This window comes from Camarhynchus parvulus, chromosome 8 (genome assembly GCF_901933205.1).
Source record: "Camarhynchus parvulus chromosome 8, STF_HiC, whole genome shotgun sequence".
NCBI lineage: Eukaryota > Metazoa > Chordata > Aves > Passeriformes > Thraupidae > Camarhynchus > Camarhynchus parvulus.
In genome coordinates, this window is record NC_044578.1 from 15385466 (window position 1) to 15408040 (window position 22575).

Sequence of the window (22575 nt, forward strand, 5' to 3'; positions counted from 1 at the left end):
ATGTGCAGCAAGCTGACCCCTCAGCTGTTATTTGTGTAGTTAAACTGCATTTGCACCTGTGATACAAAAATCTCAGGAACCACAAGACTCCCAGTTAAGCACATTTGTTGCTTTGTACACAAAGGGACACTGTCAGGAGGCAACCAGTGCTCAAAACTCTTAGCCTGGGCAGGGCTGAACAACTTCAGGCCTTCACTCAGCACCTGGCATATCAGTTCAAGCAGCAAGTGCTCACTTAGAACAACCACAGGCCAGCCAGACTGCAGAGTGGGCTGGCAGGACAGACATTTAACAAACTTACACTATAAGTATTTTTACTTTTCTTTGTACAGTACTAAGAATCATGAAGTTACCAGGAATTCAACTAAAGTGAGTCCTCATCCTTCTCAGTAGCTGCTTTGTCATTACCTCAAATTCACAGCAGAAAAGCAGAGACAGTGAGAATCAGGAAGACTGCACCAAGGATGGGATTAATCCTTTTGCAACCAGTTTCGAAATATTCTGCAGCGTTGTGCAAAACTTGGAACAGCTTTTCAGCAACTGTTTACATTCTGGGTGCCTGCACCACACTACAGTTCCCTACAGCTACCAGAGCACTCTAGGGATCAGAAATTGTCCATAAAGTGAGCATTTAAGCAGCCTTGTGACCAAGCCCACAAGTATGAAGCTCACTCCACCATTCCATGGACTGCATTCCAGTTCTCAGCATGTACAACAGTACGTGCATGTCACATTGCAGTCATACCACAAGATGGTGTTTTTGGAAAACAGTTTATTTGGGAGTTACACAATATTTTAAATTTTCCAAAATACATCTTACTAGATCCCTACAAAAGAAATCTAAATAAGTACAACAGTATCAAATTAAATTTGTTGCAACAGATATTAAATATTTACTTCCACTAATATATACATACAAAATGCCACACAATCAGCTTGTTTACCCTTGGAATGTATGCTGCCTTCCAGCAGTTATGCTCCATCTCCATATCCTCCAGTTCCACAACACGAAGACCCAATATTAACACTTTGTACATCCTTTATTATAGGCAAAAATAAAGAGTTTGTTTTTGTTGGGGTTTTTTTGGGGGAGGGTTAACAGAAATTAACCCTCTGCAATCTCACAGCTGTGGTAGTTTGTCTACTGGGGTATCAAACTTGAAGTCTGCTGGGAAAAGATCTGGAGCTCGAGGGTAGATCAGCCTGTATGACTGTCTAATCGTAACATCAGCCACACCAGCAATATCACCAATTTCTACAACAAAAAGCAGAGAAGTGGTTAGTTTTTACTTTTGCGATTTATATTCAAGAAACCAGCAAGCATAACTTATCAAGAGGCACTGGACACTTGCTTCACTTGCAACTTCCCCAAAAGCCTGGTAGAAATGGTGTTAACTGTGGTGACTAATATTTTGGATACTTAAGCTTGTCTTCTTATGTGCTACAGTTCACCTTAACCTATAAATTGTGGAATAACAAACTTCAAATTGGAAGAGGGTAAAAGTAATTAGAAACACCTATTACATATGACCACCAGTATTTTAACAAATCATCATCAACTTCTAGAACTTCGTTTTTATGCTTTGATTAAATATAAGCAAAAACAAGCAAAAAACTGAGCCACAGACAAAAACTGATACCTTCACTTAAGCATGAAATACATTTACCTTAAAATGCACCAAGAAATAAGGCAGAGGCACACACCACTGTCTAACAAGCTAAGGGAACACTTGTTTGAGATGCACAGAAACTTAAATTTATTCAAGAGTTAGTAAAAAAAAAAAAGTCAGGAATTTAAACATTGAACTGCATGAGAGCCTTCAGCACTGTCCAAAACCACTGGAGCAGCGTGAGCTGTGGTGTCCATGGCAAGCAGCAGTATTTTAATTATCACTCTTAAGAGATGCAATCCAGTAGCTCACAACCAGCAAGGATGAAGGTACTGAACTTCCTGGGCTCCAGATCACTCATAGGCCCAGGAAAGTGCCAACAGGATGGAAGCTCCAAGGACATAAGCAGTTACAAATGCAGAACACAAAACACAACCTGACAGATAAAAACTATTTTTTATCCAAAAGGAATGCTCCATTAAGAAATTGCTACATTTTCAACATTTCTGATCTGGACTGGACAACTCAGAGGAGCACTTGAATCCATTTCTCACATCAAGTTCTACCCCCTGCAGCCTTAGTAAACTTCTTTCTCCAGACATTGCTGCCCTGTAGCCTCATTCCCTTGAGCCCCAGCAGCTGATCCATGCTGCTCTGCAGCTCAAGAGCCCTGAACTCCTTACTGGCTCCCCACCGGCTACCCTACCAGCAGGGAATCTGCCCCAGCTGGTCCACAGCAAACCTTGCCATCCCACACTTTCCATCTTTACCACAGGCTCACAGTAAGTCAAGGACCATGTACTAATGCAGGCAATTCCTTGGCTGCAGGAATGATTAAAGATTTGATGTAATTCAAAGCCCAAGTGGCTCCCTGCAACTGCCATCAAGTTCCTGTGTGGAATATTTTAGAGCAGAAAAATGGACACACAAAAATATATGTGAACTTAAATTATTATGCTCATGTGAATGCACAGGTCCATTGCATTCAAGAATCCAACTCCTAATACCAGAAGAAAATTAACTCAGTTTACACTGAGTATAGACAATTACTCCATGTTCATTCTGGGGACTGGGAGATCCTGGTTTGGTCCTTGCTCTATGCAGTTAGAATGAGCTTATCACTGTTTGCACATACCTCATCCAAGTTTTACAGCAATACTGAAGTTTCTTTCAGGAAGAAAGACATGGCAAACTAAAAACAAACCAAAAAAAGACCAAAAAAAGTCAAGTTTTACCTTTTTGCGTCCTTTTCTCTGAAGAAGCCTGTGATGCCATGTAAATAGCTGCAGCTGCTACAGAGATAGGGCTTCTCCCAGGAACCAAATCTAATTCCACAGCTTTCCGGGCAATATGTGTTGCTGCCATTTGTACTTGTTTGGGAAGACCCAGATTAGAACAGAATCGTGACATGAAGTCTCCAGTTGTAATCAAATCAACGCTGGTTTCCAGAGCTTTCAAAATAAGTTTAAAACATCGGCCTATTTCTTTCTTTGAAATCCTGGACACTGCACATATTTCTGAAAAAAAAGTATAAATTAAACCTTAGGCTTCACAGCATTTGTTGCTCCCAAAATAATCAAATTTGATTCTCATTATATTAAGACCCACAAAGAAGGACAATGTCCTGAAGGCCACCATCACTAAATAAGCTCTGACCATTTGTGAAACTTCAGTAAGTGCACATTTATCACAAGGCATTAATTAATACAGCTCACTTAGTAAGGGAAATTTGGTACTGAACGCTAGAGAATTGTATCTCTGTTAGGGAAAAGTTGCACTATTCACTACAGAACTGCTGATTCCAATTCAGTTAAATCAGTTATAACAGTCTCCACCATCCTCTGATCAAAGCAATGCCTTTTAAGTTTCACCAACACTCAAAATAACTTTCAAATGCTAAAACTCCCATGCCCTAGAGCCTACTCCACAAATACAACAAATTCCCACAGACCCTTCTACCGTCCCCTCAAAGGTGAGCTACAGCTGAGAACAACCAATTTGACAAAGCCCAGGAATAAGAAAACCAACCTCCTACAGTGACAGAAACTAAACATTTCCTTCATAGCAAAACTGAATCTCTATCATTGAAAATTTACCTTTAAATGTTCTTGGAACGCCCTCTTGCCTACAGGCTATGTAGAGACAAGCAGAAGCAATAGCATCATTACTTCTCCCCTTCAGGCTCTTTTGCTCATACACTTGCTTGAATAAATTATTTGTTCGATCCTTCAATGCAAGAAGATGAAATTTAATTAACTCTAGGCCATTTAATTAGCAGCAATATCAAAAATTCATGTGCTCATTATATTATGCTAACTAAGTCAATGCCAGAACAATTTAAGGAAGAGAGACATGAACTTACAACTATATTTCTAGGGAGGTTGATTCTGTCTGCCATGTTCGTAATTTCTTTAAAAGCATTCATCATCGCACGATCAGAGCTGCTCATAGTTCTGCGATTTTGGTACTTTGAATTCCCAAATTCATCAAAACTTGCTGCACCTGTGCCCTGAAAAGAAAAATTTGTATTGTCAATAATACAAGCAACTAAGCAACTTCCTGCTCACTTCAAGAGCAAACATCTTCCAGCTTTATACATTTTAATTCAAGGCATCGGTTCCAACAGTTGTGCAAATAAACATCACTGAAAGTAACTCAATCGAGCATCATTCCACACAAGTTCTAGACTTCACACCAGTCTCAAATCATGAATTGCTTCCCAGAGACCACAGATTACACAGGGCTTTTTCTTCCCTTATGTAACAATAGTTACACAGTCAAAAAGAGAAAGAATATATAGCTAATGTGTGCATCTCAATACTCCTGTCACCAATGCTGAGGTCCAGGATGATATTCTATCCCGCTCTGGTGTGTCCTTTAGGCTGCATCTGTGGTAGACAGGTGAGTCAGAAAAACAATTTTATGGTCAGCTGGAGACCAGTTGTTACAATGATAACCATCATAAGTGAATGCATGGGCAAAGAGAACACACAAACCAATGAGCCAGTCAAACCCAACCTGATACTGTGCCTGTTAGAGGCTGCAAGCCTTAATCAGAAAATGGAAATATCCATGTATTTTGACTTAATGGGAAAATCACTGGCCTCTTAAAAGAAAAGCTTGAGGTCTTCAGAGAATTAAGAGCCTCACACTCAACCTGGCAACTTTAAAACAAGCTTCCAAGGTACCATTCTGCTTGTACCTTACAACTTACACAGCAAAATGCATACTTCTATTAAACATGCAAATATGCCCAACCAAAAGCTCTAAAATGTTCAAAGTTTTCAATTTGCCCGCAGTCCAAAACAAGTCTTAACCAAATAATGCCATGTCAGATTAGTGATAGCTGATAATGACATGTCCTGGAAGAGAAGAGCAATTTATAATCTGTAACTTATATTGTCTAAATACGTGTTCACTGTCACAGTATGTAAGGGGCCCCAAGTTCCTTCAAGTGGAAACCATTTCTTCATAATTCCATCACGTGAAATATGGATTTCCTGAATCTGCAAGCATTTATTCCTTGCTGGTACCTTCAAACAATCTACCTAGGATGGGGCATCCAGTTTTCACTACAGACAGATTTGGTCATTTAAACAAGCCACCACAGACACTGACCACAGACACCACAGACACTGTCATTTTGCCAAAACCAGTAAACACAAAGCAGGTATTGATCTGTGGCTGACTGATAACCTGGCTAAGCACTTGCACACGGAGTTCTCAAACTGAATACCTAGCAATGGATTGAGATGTCCAGGCTGTACAAAGTGGGGCAAAGACACAGTGAACAAAGCACAGAACAATCCCTGGCATCACCTTTTTCTTCTCAGCTGCCCAGTTCCTTCCTTCCTGACCCATGTCCTTGGGAAGTGCCCTTCTATTTTAACACAGGCTATAACTCTGTCATCTCTGAGGTGCAGTTCTGCATTTAACAGATGTTTTCTGACAGCAATAACACTTGCTCTTGACCATTCACTTACATTGTTCCCTTTCCCATGTCCAAGGCCTCATGGACACCCCTCTTCCAGCAGCCCCAGTGGATCCCTCCCTGCTGAGACACCATCCGTGGTGCTCACACACCTTGACTCACTGTGGCAACTGAGGACTTCGGCACAGAACCCTCCTCACAAGTCTCCCTAGCTCCTTCAACAGTCTTTACAACAGATTCCAGAACCATTCATGGCTTTTTCCTACTACTCCAAACATCCTTTAATACAAAATAAGCACCCAGACGTGGATTCTGGCACCAACAAAACAGAGGGCTGCTCCAAAGACAATCCTACTTCCTTGGCTGGATGAACACTTCCAAATATTCAAAGGTTCCCAGTAAGATGCAAAGGTAAACAAAGAGCAAGAATAAAGTACAACAGACTTCAGGCCACAAAGAGCAATACTAGGCCTTCCATTCAAAAATTATGCCAAAACTTCCCTTGGCCCAAAGTATACAGATGTCTTAGGTCAAAAGGCTCCTTGCTGGCCATCAGTTATACCCCTGTTCCCTGCAGTGTGTTACATTTGTGTTTATCATGGCCTCCCAGACCAGAGCTATGCACACATGCTTACAAGGAACTGTATGAGTTCAAACTCTTGTAGATGCCAGAAGAGTGAGCACAAACAACAGCAAGTCCCCAGGTCCTTGTCTAGTCAGACTTTGTATCAGAGACTAATCTACCAGGAAATATTGTCCTGTCCTGGAGCCAGCAAGGATTCCCCTTCACCACAGGGATTTTCCTTGGACCACTGGTTAAGGAGAACCAAAAAAATTAAAAAAAAAAAACCAAAAAATTTTATGTTAGAATTTTAGAAATAACTATAACATTCTGGCAATCAAGTCACAATTAATGTCACACTTCACCATGCCTCCAATTGATCTGCATTGTAATCAGATCAACTGCAGCACACAGTATCTAATTTCATAGTTACAGCTCTGTGCCAGTATCCTGAAGACCGGCCTGTGGAATTCAAACCACTTCCAGCACTGCCAACTATGCTATTCACCCTCCTCTTCACAGGCAAATTAATCTTTGTTCCAATGCAGGCTGCTGCTGCTGCCTCAGACAGATGGGTTCCTTACACATTAAAACCAATTAGGAATTAATCCCTTTGCACAGGCAGTGCAGCTAACACATACAGACCACACATCCCTGCAGGAAGGGGCTCCAGAGCAGCACCTCCTGCCTTCCCAGAGGAAAGAGACACAAACCACTCTGTGAAGCAGAACTGACCCTCTTCCTCGACTGTTACAAAGCAATACTGCTGTAACTGGCTGAGACTCCATTTCCATCTCTGTTCCCAGGAGTCTACAAGAGACTTAACATGATGCGCCATGAGAATTATCAATGTCCTTCTCTTTTGGATTTCCCACAACACAAGCTGTGTTTTAGGGGCTTTTCTGGTGAGAGTGTTTTTGCGAGGGTGGAGAAGGTCAGCTGTAAAGATTTTACTATCTGCAGTCCTACCTCAAGCAGAAAGAAATAGCCCTGGTCCTGTCCCATATGAAAGGTTAAAGCCATCTCTGGCACACAAATATGGGGTCCACTCCAGGCCCTTCTAAAACCTGCTGTTAACTGGGAAAATAATAATCTTACCTTGTTTCATTCTCTGGAACTCATAAAGGTTGTTCTGCACTCTGTCAGATACTACTTACCATCTTCATGACTACACCAATTTCACCCTTGCTCAACCCCTGTGTCTATCTAGTTAGTGTTCAACCACTGTGTCTATCTAGGTCAATCCACATCCCAACCTACTGCCAGCAGGCATCTCAGATGACTGCTTGAGAAATGTACTACTTTGTTGCTGCAAAATTCATGTCCTTTCTGCACTGACAGGATATGTCTTCAGCATCTTCTGATAAAAGCCATTCACTTCCTTCCAAACGACTGAAAAAAAAGCAGTCCCTGATACAGAGCTCACATCAAGGAACTGACATCGCAGAGCTCCTGCTTACTAGCAAGACAAACACAGGAACTCCTGTGCAGAAAACATCCTGGTTTGTCAAAGGGATTCTCAATTTCCCATAGAAAATAATGCACCTCTTCTGCAATTCCTCCCTGTGCAAATAAAGTATCCACAGTTGGACTGATTGCCCCATCTACAATCCCAAACACAATCCCGGCAGCTCCAGCACTTTTTACTCAATTCTCATAGGTTAAATCATGCCACACTAAAACTCTCATCTTGTCTTTATGGAATGGCACTCTTTGCTACAGCAAGTTTGCTCCTGCCTATTCTGGGATGTTCTGGTTTACAGCAAAACTTTCGTTAGTCGAATGTCCAGCTCTGAAAGTCATTAGTTTTCATGGGCAAACGAACTTTCCAAACAAGTTCCTGTGTCTTTAATTCTCTCACTAAGGTTGCTATCCCTCTTTATTCCAAATTATGATCTGAATGTCCAGAGGGAAGGGGGTTAACAGCACAAGTCACCAATCACCTGGACACAAAACCTGTCTTTAGCTGAAATGTCTTTTGTCTTTTATAGTGTGTAGGGTCTAAAGGAGCTCAGGTCATTCTACTGACCGAATCAAACTGAGCTCCCCGAATCAAACTGAGCTCCCAGAAACAAACCTTATATTTACACAGCCCAGAGTGAGAAACAATGTGAACCTTGAAGCAAACAGTCCATTTCTTCATCTGTCTTTAAAGGTACAGATCTTTATCACAGCTGACCAAATCAGCAACAGAAGTCCAGGACTGAACTACAATATTTCTGATCCTATACAGGTGGTATTAGAATTCCTGTACTTCTACAACACTGCTTCACAGAGCCACTTAGCAATGCCAATGTTTTAATGAAGCAGTGCAGAAATTTGTTTCTCTGAATATACTCCAAAAGCCACCTATAATCATAAAATGTGATAGGCAGCAATGCTTAGAATTGTCCAAAACCCTACTTGGACATTTCCTCAAAGAGAAGATTTCTTTTTCACTAATGGTGAAAATTAGCTGCCCATCAGTATTCACTTGTCGACTTCCTCGCTTTTAACCATCCTTGCATGAAAAGTATGCTGCACCCTGCCCTATACATACATATCTAGGCACTTCATCCTAGCAAAAACTGGGACAAAAACTTCTGAGAAAACACATAAAGCAGCAAAATGTTCTTAATCAGCAACTGCACCTCTTTTCATGAAACATTCAGGAAATCCACAAAAAGTTAATTTGAATCTTGCAGTAGAATATGAAGAAGAAAGTACAACAATTAAAACTTACCTAGGTCACTGCTTCATTAAAGGGAATGCATTTGTGTGACTAGTCCTGCTTGCTCTCAGGAGAAACAGCAAGATATGATTGAACCACAAAATTTCAACCCAAGTATAGATGGGCTACTTTCCTTTGAGGTACTCACACCATGAAAGAATTCTACATTTAGTGCTTTAACATTAATTGAAAGAACATGTACAATGTGGTCTCCAGGTCTCCGATATGAATCTGATACAGACTTTACTACCAAAAAAGGCAGCATTAGCTATTGAGATCTCAACATTAATTTCAGAACCACCTCAAATACACTTGCTAAGTCAAAGTATACTTCTTTTTAAATTGCAACATCAGCTTTCCTATTTATAGCAACATATCTGAGTGTAGTAAGTAGCTCCACAACACTGCAAACCTTCTGGTTTTTTTGCAAAGGTTGGCTCTTTCCTTCTGTCCCCAGGAAAGGGCCACATTTTATAGACTGTTGAAACACGCAACTTCAGTTCAGGTGAAAATCTCTTCAAAAATACACATGTTGTATAATTTCTCTATGGAAGTATCATCTAGTACTTGAAATAAAAGCACTCAGTAAAATTTAGCATTTCCAGTGTTACCTTGCCAATCATTGTACTCAAGTCGCCATCACTGAGCAAAGGATTCTGTGTGTCCCCCACTCGAGATGGGTCTTTGGTTGCTTTGTCATTGCTGAATGTTCTCCACTCCGAGCCCACGTCTATGACCCGGTCACCTGGGAACACAGGGTAACACAAAGTCTGCATTGACACAGTGCTTTAAAACATTGCATGAAACATTAAGGCAGGCATCTGAGCTCTGCACTCCAAGGAGGCAGTCTGCTGGCATTCCCAAACACAGCAGTGACTGGCAGGACAACAATCCAGAATGTTCAGGATCTACAATGGAAAAAAAATGCAACTAGAGCTGCACAGAAGACATAAATAACTAAAGAAATGCATCCTGAAACCAGGAACTGTCACCTTTATTGATTATCCATTAAGAACATCATGGCATTTCCAATACACAAAAGGAATCGAGATCTCAATTTCAAGCTGAAGTCAGGACTGCCTGTGGATTGTTCTCAATGAGTCAGCTGTTGTAACTTTACAAGTTTATCACACTTGCCATGTGTTAATAGTGCACACACAAATTACCTATCATGCACAATCCCATCAAGCTATAGTAAATTACTTCTCTTGAATCATTTCTAGGTCCTTTGTACTCTCAATTTCGTACCTTCTAACCCACCATTGATGACATTTTGCAGTTCAATTTTAGTTCTTGAAGACAGTTGTGATCCTGCCCAATTTCATGATGCTTGACAGTATCAACATAAAATATATATACTCAACTATTTTTTCCTAAACACAATCAACCCTGTTATAACTGGAAGATTTTCAGTACAGATTCAGAATAAACAGGAAAAGCACCCATTTTCTGAATGAAACAACTTTCCTTGCAGTCCTCTCTTTATTTCACATTCACCTAAACCTTTCCTACAGCAACTTACCAGTTTGAGAAATAATTCTCACAAACATTGTGATGCAGGCAAAAGCCCTACAGTAAACACAACAACAGAAACTTGGGGGAAAAAAAGAAACACAGAAGAAAACACAAACCCCAGCCCCAAACCCAGTACAGTTCATTGTATTCAAAGATCTGATAAAAGCTGCATCACAAAGGTGTTGCCTCCAGAGCAATACTACAGAATTTTTAAGAAAACATGTACAAAATAACACAAAAGGAACACTTCTCTTAGTGTTCTGCAGTAAAGCACAATACAGCTCAGAAGAAACTTCAGAATAATTGGTAGCCTTAGCTAAACCTGAGGGAAAATTAATCACCTTTATCAAAGTTTAAGTTTGTTGTGAGAGAAATGTCTGCAAAAAAAAGTAGCATTGACTGCAGAGTTTACAGTATGCAAGTCTTAGAATCACAGAGGCTGATTTAACCTGGTGAAAACAGACTAAGAAAAGCACTCTGCAAACAATACAATATCTGAAGCTGGAGAAAATGCAGAAGGTGTGGACAGTGATGCAACTGCAGAATTCCCTGGGGGATACAAGGGGACTCTATTCTGACAGAATAACTCAATTTTTAACATACAATTATGCAAGGAGGATGCTTGAAATTGAAAGCTGTGAATGAACCAAAAGAAGTTGCTACAACAAAAAAACCAAAAACTTCAGGTTAAAGGTGTTCTCATCGATATCTGTCACACCTGCTCATAACTATGGCTCCACCTTTATTTACTGGTCTAATAAAAACCAAGAGGGAGAAGAAAAAAAAACCATTAAAAGCTACAGGGTTATGGATAGAATGAATCTGTGCTGCCTTTTACTCTTTCTGCTACAAAGGTCAACCCCCACACCCTTGGCAAGCTTGAATTTGCAGACAGTGTGCTCCTCTGACTCCTGGACTCTGTAAATATTTGATTCAGTAATGCTCCTTCTATGGCCTAGCAGTAACTTTACTTTTAGACAAACCCCAAATACTGTTTACAGCATCTAAAAAAAGCAAAATGTACTTAAAATTCTGGCATGGTATAAATAGAACACTGAGTACAGAGCAATGATGTAATATTTTTCCACACAAGTGGGAATGACCTAAATGACTCACTCAGGGATCTGCCTCTTGTGAGTTATGAACCATTCCTCCTCTAACAAAAAAGTTCTACATCACTGCCTGCTTTGATAAACGCATCACAAACAGAAGATTGAGACTACTATGTCAGAGTAAGAAAAGATTAAGTAGAACAAATCACTAAATATAAAGCATTTGTGTCATTAAGATGCAGTATGCAAATATCTTCATTTTGCCAAGAAATCTGCTACTACAGAAAAGAAGTTTTTCTGTATACTGTCAGTGTCACAGAAAATATACAGAAATCCTAGGCAGCACATTCCATCTTCCAAAAGGCTTCTATAAAAGTGTGACAAGCTAGAAGTATTAATGAAAATGGAACAAATAAGCCCACAGGTTTCCATAGATGGAAAATGTATTCAGTTACAAGCATGATTAGCTGGATTATCCCGTTCAACAAGAAACTAAAACAAGAAACAAAATGCAGCATTTATTATCTTTAGTTCTTCAATACATAAAAAACACTTTGGAACTGTGATATTAGTACAGATGCAATTAAGCCCCACCCTAAGTGGTCAAAGCAAAACTTTAAAATGCTAAATTTAGTCTCACAAAAAGACTAAATTTAGTACTGAGTTAACATTTCAAGCTCTAAACTCAATTTGCTAGGTCATGCCCTACTGACTGACTTTCTCAAGCTGGAATATGGGTCCAATAGTCCAACATGAGAGTAAAACAGCTCCCAGTAAGTACACTATACAGTTGTCTCTGCTTTCTCACATTCGTATATTGGTTTGGGCAACCCTCTAAAACTGCAATAAGGGTGGGAGTGGCCACATATTCCTTGGCTACTCCCTTTTGATGCAGTCCTTTTGAACAAAAGGGCTTCACTGGATACAGTCACGTTAAATACTCCTTTGTTTGACTTTCCTCTAACAGAGGATTTCACCTCCTCAGCTTCCTCCTCTGAAATACATACAAAAACAACAGTTTACAGAACCAAATCCTTGTGAAATCCACCTCCAGGCTGATATCCCAATGCATCTTTCTGAACAGATTAATTTTTCTCCATTGCTCCATTTCTTTTCATAAACTGCTCTTCCAGGATTCCGTGTCTCTTTAAAATACAGTCTAACAGACTAACACACAGGCTCCAGTGCAAACACACACTGCCAACTTCCCTGGTTGGTAACCAAATTCAGGTTACTCATCATCTGAAAAGCTCATTTAATAAAATGCAGAAGTGCTACGCAGAATGGAAAACTTCAGGCCAAAGTTACTTTTCTTCACAACTGACACATGCAAAGAACATGTGCTACATAAACGCAAAACCAAACTCAGGTCAGACTCAGAAATTAAAATAGACTTTTGAGCAGTTCTTAAAACTTAGTTTGAAATATCTACACATCTAACTTGCCATAACTCATAAAATATATGTATTTTCTTCTCTTTCTGCATTTTGCATTGTTATTTGCGTTATAAGAAGACAAGACAGCTTAAAATTGAAGATATCTAACCAAAACTAGAAATATGATGACATTCATGAGCTATGTAATCTTCCCTATCTAGTCTCTAAATACTGCTGAGAAGGCATGTTCTTAAATTCTCTTCAGAAGAGTTCTAATGTTAGCTGCACATTGCATTAAGTTCTGCATATTGCTAACTAATATTTTAATTTTAACATAAATACAGTATTAAAAGTTGATTTGCACTCTGAAGACCCAAAATACCTACTGATAGTAGAGAATGTTTCTTTCTCACAGTTAGTTAGGGAATCTGCTGCCATCTAGTGAGCGCATATATTATACTTTTAATTAAAAGCATTTTACAATGCCAAATTTAAATATAAATACGTGTGTATAGATATATAGGATTACACTTAAGTCTCAGTCAGCTCCTTATTAAGCAGAGTAATGAGGTGCTGTGACAAACTACAGTGAAAAAACTAAGGAGCAGGCTACAAGCTGGGGAGAATGAAGAAGACATGAAACTGCACAGAGCCAGGCTGAACAGAGTCAGATCAAGCTTCAGCTCTCAAGACTCTCCTAACTCCTAAATCACTTCTGCAACCTTCTTCTGGACTTGCTCCAGCAAGTCTCTCTCTTCCTGGTACAGAGAAGTAGACACAATATTCCAGGTGTATCTACTCCACATTCTATTTATTAGCTTACATATTGCCCCATATGGGAACACATGACCTTTTTTTCCATTTTTCAGCCTTAGAACTTCTATTAAGGACCAGATGTATTAAATGCTTCACAGAATAAACTCACAGAGAGGGGGAAAAAGAAATGAACATATAATTTCACAATCACCACTATTTCTGGGCCTTAGTAAGGCATTAGTATTCTTTGTAAAAGTTATCTTGTTTTCAATAAATTGTCACCACCACAAATTTATCATCACAACCAGCAACACCAGTCTATTCACAAGACAGTTAAAAAAACTAAAGCAGGCTTTCAGATGGCTAAACAAAACATAAAACCCCCACAAGCAAATAAACAAAAAAGCCACAGATGATTTTAACTAGTTGCCAGACACCAACAGCATCACACCAGTACCAAAAGGCAACTATGGATTGAAACAGACAGTACAGCACCGCAGGCAAATGACTGCTACAAGAACAAAGGCTTAGCAGCTCCTGCATATCAAAATGATGACAAATCTAAAAGGACTTACAGGCTTCCTAAGCCATCAGCTTGCATAATAATTTTGGAAGAAGCAAATGAGAGTAGAAATGTTAAATGATCAGGTGGACAAGTCTGGGCAACTGAAGTTACACCTCCCCAGGACTTGAGGCCTTTAAAAGATTAAGAGCTCAAATAGTTGTGTGAAGGATGCTCCAAACTACAGAATCTCAATTTAAAATGTTGTGCCTGATCACAACATTTCACTACATCACAACATTTGAGACTCTTTTTCCATCAGAGGAGTTCAGACTGCTTCCAGCCCTTATTTGCCTAATTACCTTGTCAGGCTGGTAAGGAAGCAAGTTAAGAACCACTCCCTAAAGAGGGTAATTCAAAATGTTACTGTTACTTACTAGAAAAACCTAGAACTTCACCTAATGGAAGCAGTAGTGGCCCTCAAATACCTTAGGTCCCTAGCCAAAAACCCACGAACTAGAAAGCTTCCTGCACACTCCAGGAAATTTCATGCTAAGAGCAGTGCTTATTACAAAGCCTGACAAAAGATGCTAACTTTTAACATCTAAAGTCTGTTTCCACTCTTACAAGCATTACTGCCAAACACTCAGAAGCATCACCCTTTGCCTTTAAAGCTGAAAAGGGTTAGAATTAAAACAGACTATTTGAAATGCTGGCTGAAAAAGGCAAGCAGGTTACTTTCTTCATACCATAAATTTCCTGTATTAAGTATCTGTGAATGCTCATGCAAGAGTCAACTATTCAGAATGTCTTTAAGCATCAGTATCCTTTATCATTAGCTTTCCTCTAAATGTAGAGTCTTTTTCCAAGGGCCAACTTTTGTCACACACTTTTTAGTAGTCTGGACACCAAGTATGGAAAGGCTGCTAATACACATCCATATCTAAAGATTTTTGCCTACTTCTTAAGCAATACTTTGAATCAAGAATTAGTATTTTAAAGACTGACAATATTTGCAGAAAGGAGTAAACCTGTACATACAGCCAAGTATTAAAAGATTTTTCCCCTATGGATTTAACTGCCCCCTACTGGATGCAAGTCAGAAGTACTTAAGCACCTTCCCCACTTACTGGATACTACAAACTCTTGAAAAGAAATCAAAGGTTCCTTTGGTTTTTCAGAAAAAACAAGCAGCTATACAGAAGCAAGCAATCTTATCCCTAATGACAGGTATCCTGAGTAATGAACTGGCCAGTTGAGAGGCAATTGTGAAACCCCTTCCTACTTGTTTATTAAACGGCCAAGAGAAAAAAAACACCTATAGTATAGTCAAATCTTACCTCTTCTTCATGGACCAATTTGAACTTACAATGCACCATTTTAATCTCAAACGTGTCAGAACTATCAGCCAAACAAATCCTCAGACAGATTTTTGTAACAGCTGTAGTGCAGACCACAGACTATTGACTGTTTTCCCCTAAAATTCTTCAACTGAACACCCAGGTATACAGAGAACATGGCAGAAATGTCTGAATATTGGTCATAATCTGATTCAAAGCTTTAATGAGTTCATATGTGTCCAAGGATCCTCATCAGCTGGAGACAGACTTCTGGTTTTTTACCAAAGAAGGCTTCCCAAAGCAGATCCACAGAAGAGCACTGTTCCTCTCAGCCACACCTGCCCAGTGAAGCAGACAGAGCTAACCAGTTCAAGAAAATCACTTACTACACACCGAAAATAAATTCCTCACTGCTTAACTCCTGCGCACTAAGACAACATTTAATGAAGCTATCTACATAGAAGTTTAAGGAATGTCTTCAAAAGGTATTCCTAACCTTAGGTATTCCTTATACCTGATACTACACAGCAGTACAGGCCACCAGACTTGTGCTTATCCTCCTCTGAAATTCACATCACCACCTTGCTACATCAAGAAAATTCAGCGCTTTGTCTTCCACTTTCTCTCTGCTTTCCTCAGCCCCTTCTGGCATATGAGCTGATTCCCAGCCTTTTTTACTGCCTATAAGGTAGCAGGCAAAATAGCTGCCTGTCAAGAAAGAGGATTTACTAGCCTTCTGTTCTTGAACAACACCTTTTCCCCCCACCAACCCTGTCTGGAGAATGAGATATGGTGAATGTTTTAAATGAACACAGAAGTAAGCCCTAAGAACTCTGTCCATGAACTGTTAGTGTAGCACATAGCTTAGAATGGCTGGAGAAAGGTAGGGATAATAAAACACTAGTCTTGTCACAGCAAATAGACCTGGACAGAGCTGTTAACTCTCAAATGCATGTCAATCCACACTAATACAAAAATTTCATGGATTATTATAATTTAGATCTCCAAGCACCTTTCAAGTAAAAAGCAATTTGCAAAAGGAAAAGTCAACAAGTTGGAAATAATTACCATGAAAAGACAGAACACAAACTAATCCACAAAAAGTAATAATGAAAAGGTAGATGAGAGGTTTTAGGAGAACGAAGCAGTATTTTGAAACAATAATACTCTCAACACCATCTTCAGTCATAAAGACATTAAAAGATTAAATTATTTTAATACTGCACAGCAAAACACCAGTGTATTCAGAACACATGGAAAATACAGTGCAAAAAAACCCAGCATACTAGATTTAACTTAAATTATTGAGACTAGAATGAAATCTCTAAGTAGAAAACAACTCTGATAAAAGACTTTTCTCAAAAATCCCTTTAAAAAGTAGTACTTGCAACATACAGGTCTGCCTAAAATATGGAATCCACTTGATAAAGTGATCAGCTCCTCTGTCTCCTGGCCTCCTCCTATTCACCCAAAATCTTCTATTGCTCTACCCTTTCAACTGATAAATGCAAGATAATAATACTAATTTAATCTCCTATTCCCAGAAAATTGATTACAAAGCTGGAATTTATCTGTGCACCAGCTATTTTATCCTACAACACTGTTCTACATGTAATAGTCTTACATTCTTTCCACAAAAAAGCAATTTCAGTTCTTTACCATGGCAAGCAAGAAAAACATCAAATGCAAATAACTCTTAGTTAAGTCAAAGACTGCTCGGTCTACAGCAAAAGTGCACACACACACACACAAGAAAAAAAAAATCTGTGAACTCACAGCAGTATGTACTTTACAGCAGTAAAATAAGAGCACAAATTCAGCATTTACCATTTACACCAGCAGTGCTCTGCAGACAATAAAACCCAATATTTTAAAATAAATCTGTAGCACTTCTTCAGCTACAAGATGTATTGATTTTTGCATGAGGAGGGTTAACTGTTCTAAATGATCCCTGTCACTGAAAGATTCCAATAAGCTTTAGTCCATCCCAAAATATATTTTCAGTGGGCTCTGCTCACATGTGATCACGATGCATGCAAGCCCTGAAACAAAACTTCCCTATGTAAAAACAGGAAATGAAATCTTTAGTCTCTTAAAGGGACCGTGCCTCATGGAATCTGCTACAAATACAGGAAAGTTGCATTTGGAACACATGAAAGCAAAATTTTCTCTTCACTCCTTTAAAACATTCCTACCTCACAAGCATCTCCAGAAAACAGGCATCAAGGATTGGATCTGGTTTACACCTTCTCTAAATTTCTTATCAGACCAGGTGAGAAAATATTTAGTGCTCTCACTTCTCTTTGGTCACTTCTCTTCAATTACTTATTGTCACCCTATTTAACTGGTTTTCCAAATTACCTGCTGGATACCCTAGCTAAGGAATTGGACACATAGAGGCAAGCTAAATAGCTGAAGGAATGCAACACACAATGAGAACAACCAGCACAATGCTGTTAAAGCCTTTTGGTGAGAAATCCACAGAATGCTTACCTAAAAAACATTTTTTATCTACTAGTAGCGTTGGTGGTAAACTGCACTAATTACAAACACATTAAAAACTCAATTCAGAAATAGTATCTATTAATATTCTAATGAACCTGCTCATTGAAACTGCTAATATTTTGAACTAAAGAATTCACCAATGCTATTACTTCAGAAAAAACAGAGGATAAACTCTTCAGGCAAGAATTCCTTGTGACTAGGTAACAGAAGTACATGAAATGAGACTAATGACAAATTCCAAGTTCCAAAAAATTATATTTATGAAGAAAAAGCTTTTCATCTTCTCCCAATACCAGAAATATCTTAAAAGTTATGAACTGATCAAGATGGGCTTTTCTAAACTTTTGCTCAATCTCTGTGACAGCCATGCAAAGAGCTGAACCTGCACCAAAGTATTTTTAAGCAGTACCTTAGAAGCTTACTATCATATTTGAGTAGGAAATACTGCTGTGGATATTTGAATTTTTAACCAGCAAATTTATTCTGCTTAATTGACCTTTATCAGAATTCATGCAATTTAAACCACCCCTTCCTTTTTAACAAAGCAGTTATAACCCTTCCTTTACAGGTTTTAAATGGTTTCATGATTTTAAAGGAAACTGGTACTCAAGTTTAAATGTTTTAACATTTACTTTAACAATTTATGTGAAAGTTTGCATTTGCATAAAAAGACATATTTTAGTTGCTTGGCTGAATTAGTACTACCTTCACCACAAATGCCTTAACTTTCAGCTTTTCATGAAAATTTTTTAATTCAGCAAGGCAAAACAAAACCACCATAGTCTAGGAAAGACAGATATAAACTATTTGAAATATTTAGCAGCACTGAATGTATCACACACCCTCAAGGAGGATTTTTTCACATAATGGCCAAAAACAAATTAACAGAAATCAATGAAGTTTAAAGGATTATCATAATACAAGCGTGGAAAGTTTCCCATGATAAAAGGAATAAAGACAGTAAGGTACATGTAAGATGTTTACCCTAGAAAAGATAAATAAAAATGTATATGCAGCAACTTCCTCTTTCTCATTCAAACAAAAGACAAAGCCTAACAGGCCTTTCATTTTAAATATTTCATTATACTCAGAAATACAATTTAGTCTATGGAAGTTGCTGCTACAGAAACCAAGAAAAAGAGCTCCACAAAATTCCAGTGGGAAAATTTAGGATAGTCTTAAAAGCCTTGGGAGAAGTAATTAACAAACACACATGCTAGCAACCATATAAAGATAAATCTTTCAGGGTAGAAGATAACATCTAACTACTGGGAAACTGAGGTTGGTTGGGGTTTGTTTTTGTGTTGTGTTGGTTTTTTTCTTATATGCAAGTTATTTCACAGAGAGCTTTTATAATATCTCTTATACTTTGCTGAATGAAAGAAGAGTCATGAATAAAAACAGAATATGGGACTGGACAGCACAATGCTCTAATTCATATTACAGCACATTTGAAATTTTCAGTCTTTTAAGAAAGTTTGATTATTTTTGTAGTGCAAGAAATTACCAGAAGACAGGCTATTCAGAGCAGTAAGCTTTTAGTAACAGACAATCACAAAAAAAACCCTAAGCCCCACACAAAAAACCACAACAAACAAACACACACCCCATCAAATCTACCACCCACACTTAGGCATCAAGAGATCACAAACCTACACACACCATTTAGGTTACATGGTAATTTATAAAAATATGAATAACTACTTACCTACTACTAGCCCACACTCAGAACAAATCATATCACCAGCTCTGTAATCCTCCACTAAAATGGAATCTGGATGATTTGGGCAAGTCACCCTCGGAAGCACATCCAAACTAAGAAACAAATGAGAAGTATTCATTACTATTAAACAAGCAGGCTGTATATCAAAAGCAAAAGAGTTCCCTGGTGATAACACTTCAGTAATACAGCACTTAATGATTTACATTATAGAATATTAACTTGATTATCTGAGCTGCACTTTTTATATGAATGCTGTAACTACACTTGACAATCAAGGCTTCAGATCACCTAAATTCCAATTTTCTTGTAATGTATCTTGTACCAAAATCACTTCAAATCAAAACATTAAAAATCTACATAACAGCCTTGATTAAATGCAGTGTAACTTAAACTACTGCTAAATGAAGTTTCCCAAGAAGTTAGAGGTGATTTCTTCATTCCAAATGAGCATTTTCACTCCTCCTACTCAGAACAGTATTATTTACCAGGTCCTTAACTCAGGAAGTAGTGCACATACAACATGTATGTTTGGAAAATTCCCAAGTCAAACACTGGCTTATTTTAAAATATTTGAAGAATAAATTCCATTTTAAATTAAGCAATTCATAGTGAAATCTTAAAAAATAATCAGATCCTAAGGCAATTACATGACAAGAAGTTCTGAAAACAGGGATCTCTTTTACACCCATGGATCTTCAAGAATTACAACTTCCCATAAAGCATTAGCATTATTTAATAAACACCTTTTAGTTACTGGCTAAAGTAACAACCAATTGCTTCTAACCAAATGTTTTAAAAGTAAATAGCTCGTATTAACAATATGTTACATAATTCTACTAAAACAAATTATTTCAAAATTGGAGTATAAAGTGTTTACAATTGGGATCCATGTATTCCACAAAGCCATTATGCTCAAGCTTAAAAGCACAAGAGTACAGAAGTTGGTCTGAAAAAGTTTATCATGACTATTAACTTCTATCTGATTAGACCAAAAAACAATTTGTAATCCATTCAATTGTAAAAAATTTTCCAATAGAATTACTCTGAGTTACCCCATTTTCCACTATTATTTCTGCCATTAATTCAGCCTAACCTATACTCCCCATATTAATTTTCTTTTTTTAGATATTTGCAATGAGTCTAGAACACAAAAAAAACAGAACATTTTAATCCACTGACTCTTCAAAAAATGTCTGCAACCCGAAACTAAAACTGAAAATCAACATAACTATTAATATTAAAACCTCCAGAAAGCATGTCAACACAAGATGTTCAGATGTAAATTATGTTCAAAACATTACATGAAAGCTCTTCAGACTACCTTCCTTCTATTCCTAGCCACAAGTTTCATATGACAACACTGTTGACAAAGCACTCACAATCATCTGACATTTGGCATTACATAAAAGGCAGTGACACACCAAGCAAAAGGGAAATTAAAAATCCAGATGTCTCAAAGAATACCAACCATGTTTTGTTTCAGACTTTACCTTCATAAAACATTGCAAAAATTTGTCATCCCATCCCAATTTAACTCGGTTTATCTAATCTACCGACACATGTACGCTGTACTCCTTGCAATGGGTTCAATTTACTAAGCCACCTACACCCAAGGAAAATGCATGGCACGTGTGTAAAGGCCCATCCCAGCAAATAACTCCCGACTTGCAACAAGGCTACTCGGAAGCACTTCCTAGATCCTAGGACAGGTTTAGCAGGCGTTACAGAGTCGCTCCAAGTCTGCTCCGTGGGCTTTCAGGCTAGAAAGAGAAACTCGGTGTGTCTCCAGGAGGAAGGAATTCAGAACCCGAAACCGTCTGGTCGCTGACTAGTGCCGGTACGGATTTAGGGTGGGAGCCTAAAAGCAGTTTGCAGGCCCCGATAAGGTGGAGCCAGGCCGGGGAGCTGCACCTCGGCTCAAGGCGGCGCTGAGCACGGGGGACACGGGGGCCGCACCTGCCGGTGCCCGGCCGCGGGACACGGCGGGACGGGCTCGGTACCACCTCAGGCCCGCGGGGCCCAGCCCGGCCAGGCCACAGCCGCGCTCGGGGGACAGACCAGGCCGAGCCGCCGTTCGCACCGAGCTGCGGCTGACGAGGAGCTGCGTTCACAGGACATCAATCCCCCAAAAACCTCGGCGTCTCCTCGGAGCGCTGCCCAGCAATAGCGACACGAAGACGCAGAGGCGGCGAGCTCGGCCCCTTAGAGGCCGCTCAGCCGGGGGCCGCCCGCCCGGCCCAACCCGGCCCGCACGAACAGGCGCCCTGAGGCCTGACCGTCCGCCGCTCTAAGGAACGGCCCCGACAAACAGGACACCGGAGAGGTGCCGGTGGGCCGTGCAGCGCGAGAGCCGTGCTAAAACGGCAGCACCGGGGCCGGGCAAGGGCGGCGATGGCCGCCGCTCAGTCCCCAGGCGGTAGTGGGGGCGACGCAGCCATCTTCTGCCCGTGCCACGGACGGGAGCGATGTGGGAGCCGGAGCCGCTCCCACTCCTCCCTCGGCCCCCCGCGCCCAGCCCGCCCCCGTACCGGCTGGTGGACGCCATGTCGGCGGTGCCGCAGCAGGGCCGGATAGCGCGCGGCCCAGCGGCCCCTGCAATTAAATCCCGAGAGCGGTGGGCGGGGCCGCCGAGCGCTCTTACGGGTGCCGCGAAGGGGCGGGCGCACGCTCGGGGCTGTCCCGCGCCGATGCCGGGGCACGGCACGGCGGGGCGGGCCCGGGCCAGCGAGGCTGCGGGAAGTGGGCTGGAGCCCTCGCCTCGGGCCAAGCAGCAACCCATGGAGCCCCTGCACAAAGCCCACCGCGCCGGCCCTGGGCCAGCGGGGAGCGGGCTGGAGCCCTCCCCTCGGGCCAAGCAGCAACCCACAGACCCCCCTACACAGAGCCCACCGTGCCGGCCCTGGGCCGTGACTCCGGTTCAGCTGCTCTTGTGCACACTCTGCAGTTTCGGGAATTCCCACAGAAGACAAGCGTGAGCAAAACTGCCAGAAGTT

The 22575-nt window shown here is 40.2% G+C and overlaps 1 protein-coding gene across 1 annotated transcript; it reads right to left on the bottom strand.

Moving 5' to 3' along the window:
• Positions 1-95: 95 nt before the first annotated feature.
• Positions 96-22484, bottom strand: GTF2B (general transcription factor IIB). Its single transcript, XM_030953898.1, has 7 exons — positions 22111-22484; positions 19568-19674; positions 9425-9558; positions 3973-4119; positions 3707-3836; positions 2846-3127; positions 96-1255 (listed from the first exon to the last, which is right to left on the bottom strand). The coding sequence occupies exons 1-7, from the start codon at positions 22359-22361 to the stop codon at positions 1122-1124; spliced, it is 1185 nt and encodes a 394-aa protein (XP_030809758.1). The 5' UTR covers positions 22362-22484; the 3' UTR covers positions 96-1121.
• Positions 22485-22575: the final 91 nt, after the last annotated feature.

Excerpts from the sequence above, each read along its gene's own strand:
- GTF2B (XM_030953898.1), bottom strand. The coding sequence starts at position 22,361 with ATGGGTTGCTGCTTGGCCCGAGGCGAGGGCTCCAGCCCACTTCCCGCA. Across the intron at positions 4,120-9,424 it reads TGAGTACAATGATTGGCAAG|GGCACAGGTGCAGCAAGTTT; the intron begins GTAACACTGGAA and ends TTTTCTTTTCAG. Across the intron at positions 3,837-3,972 it reads ACCTCCCTAGAAATATAGTT|GATCGAACAAATAATTTATT; the intron begins GTAAGTTCATGT and ends CTTGCATTGAAG.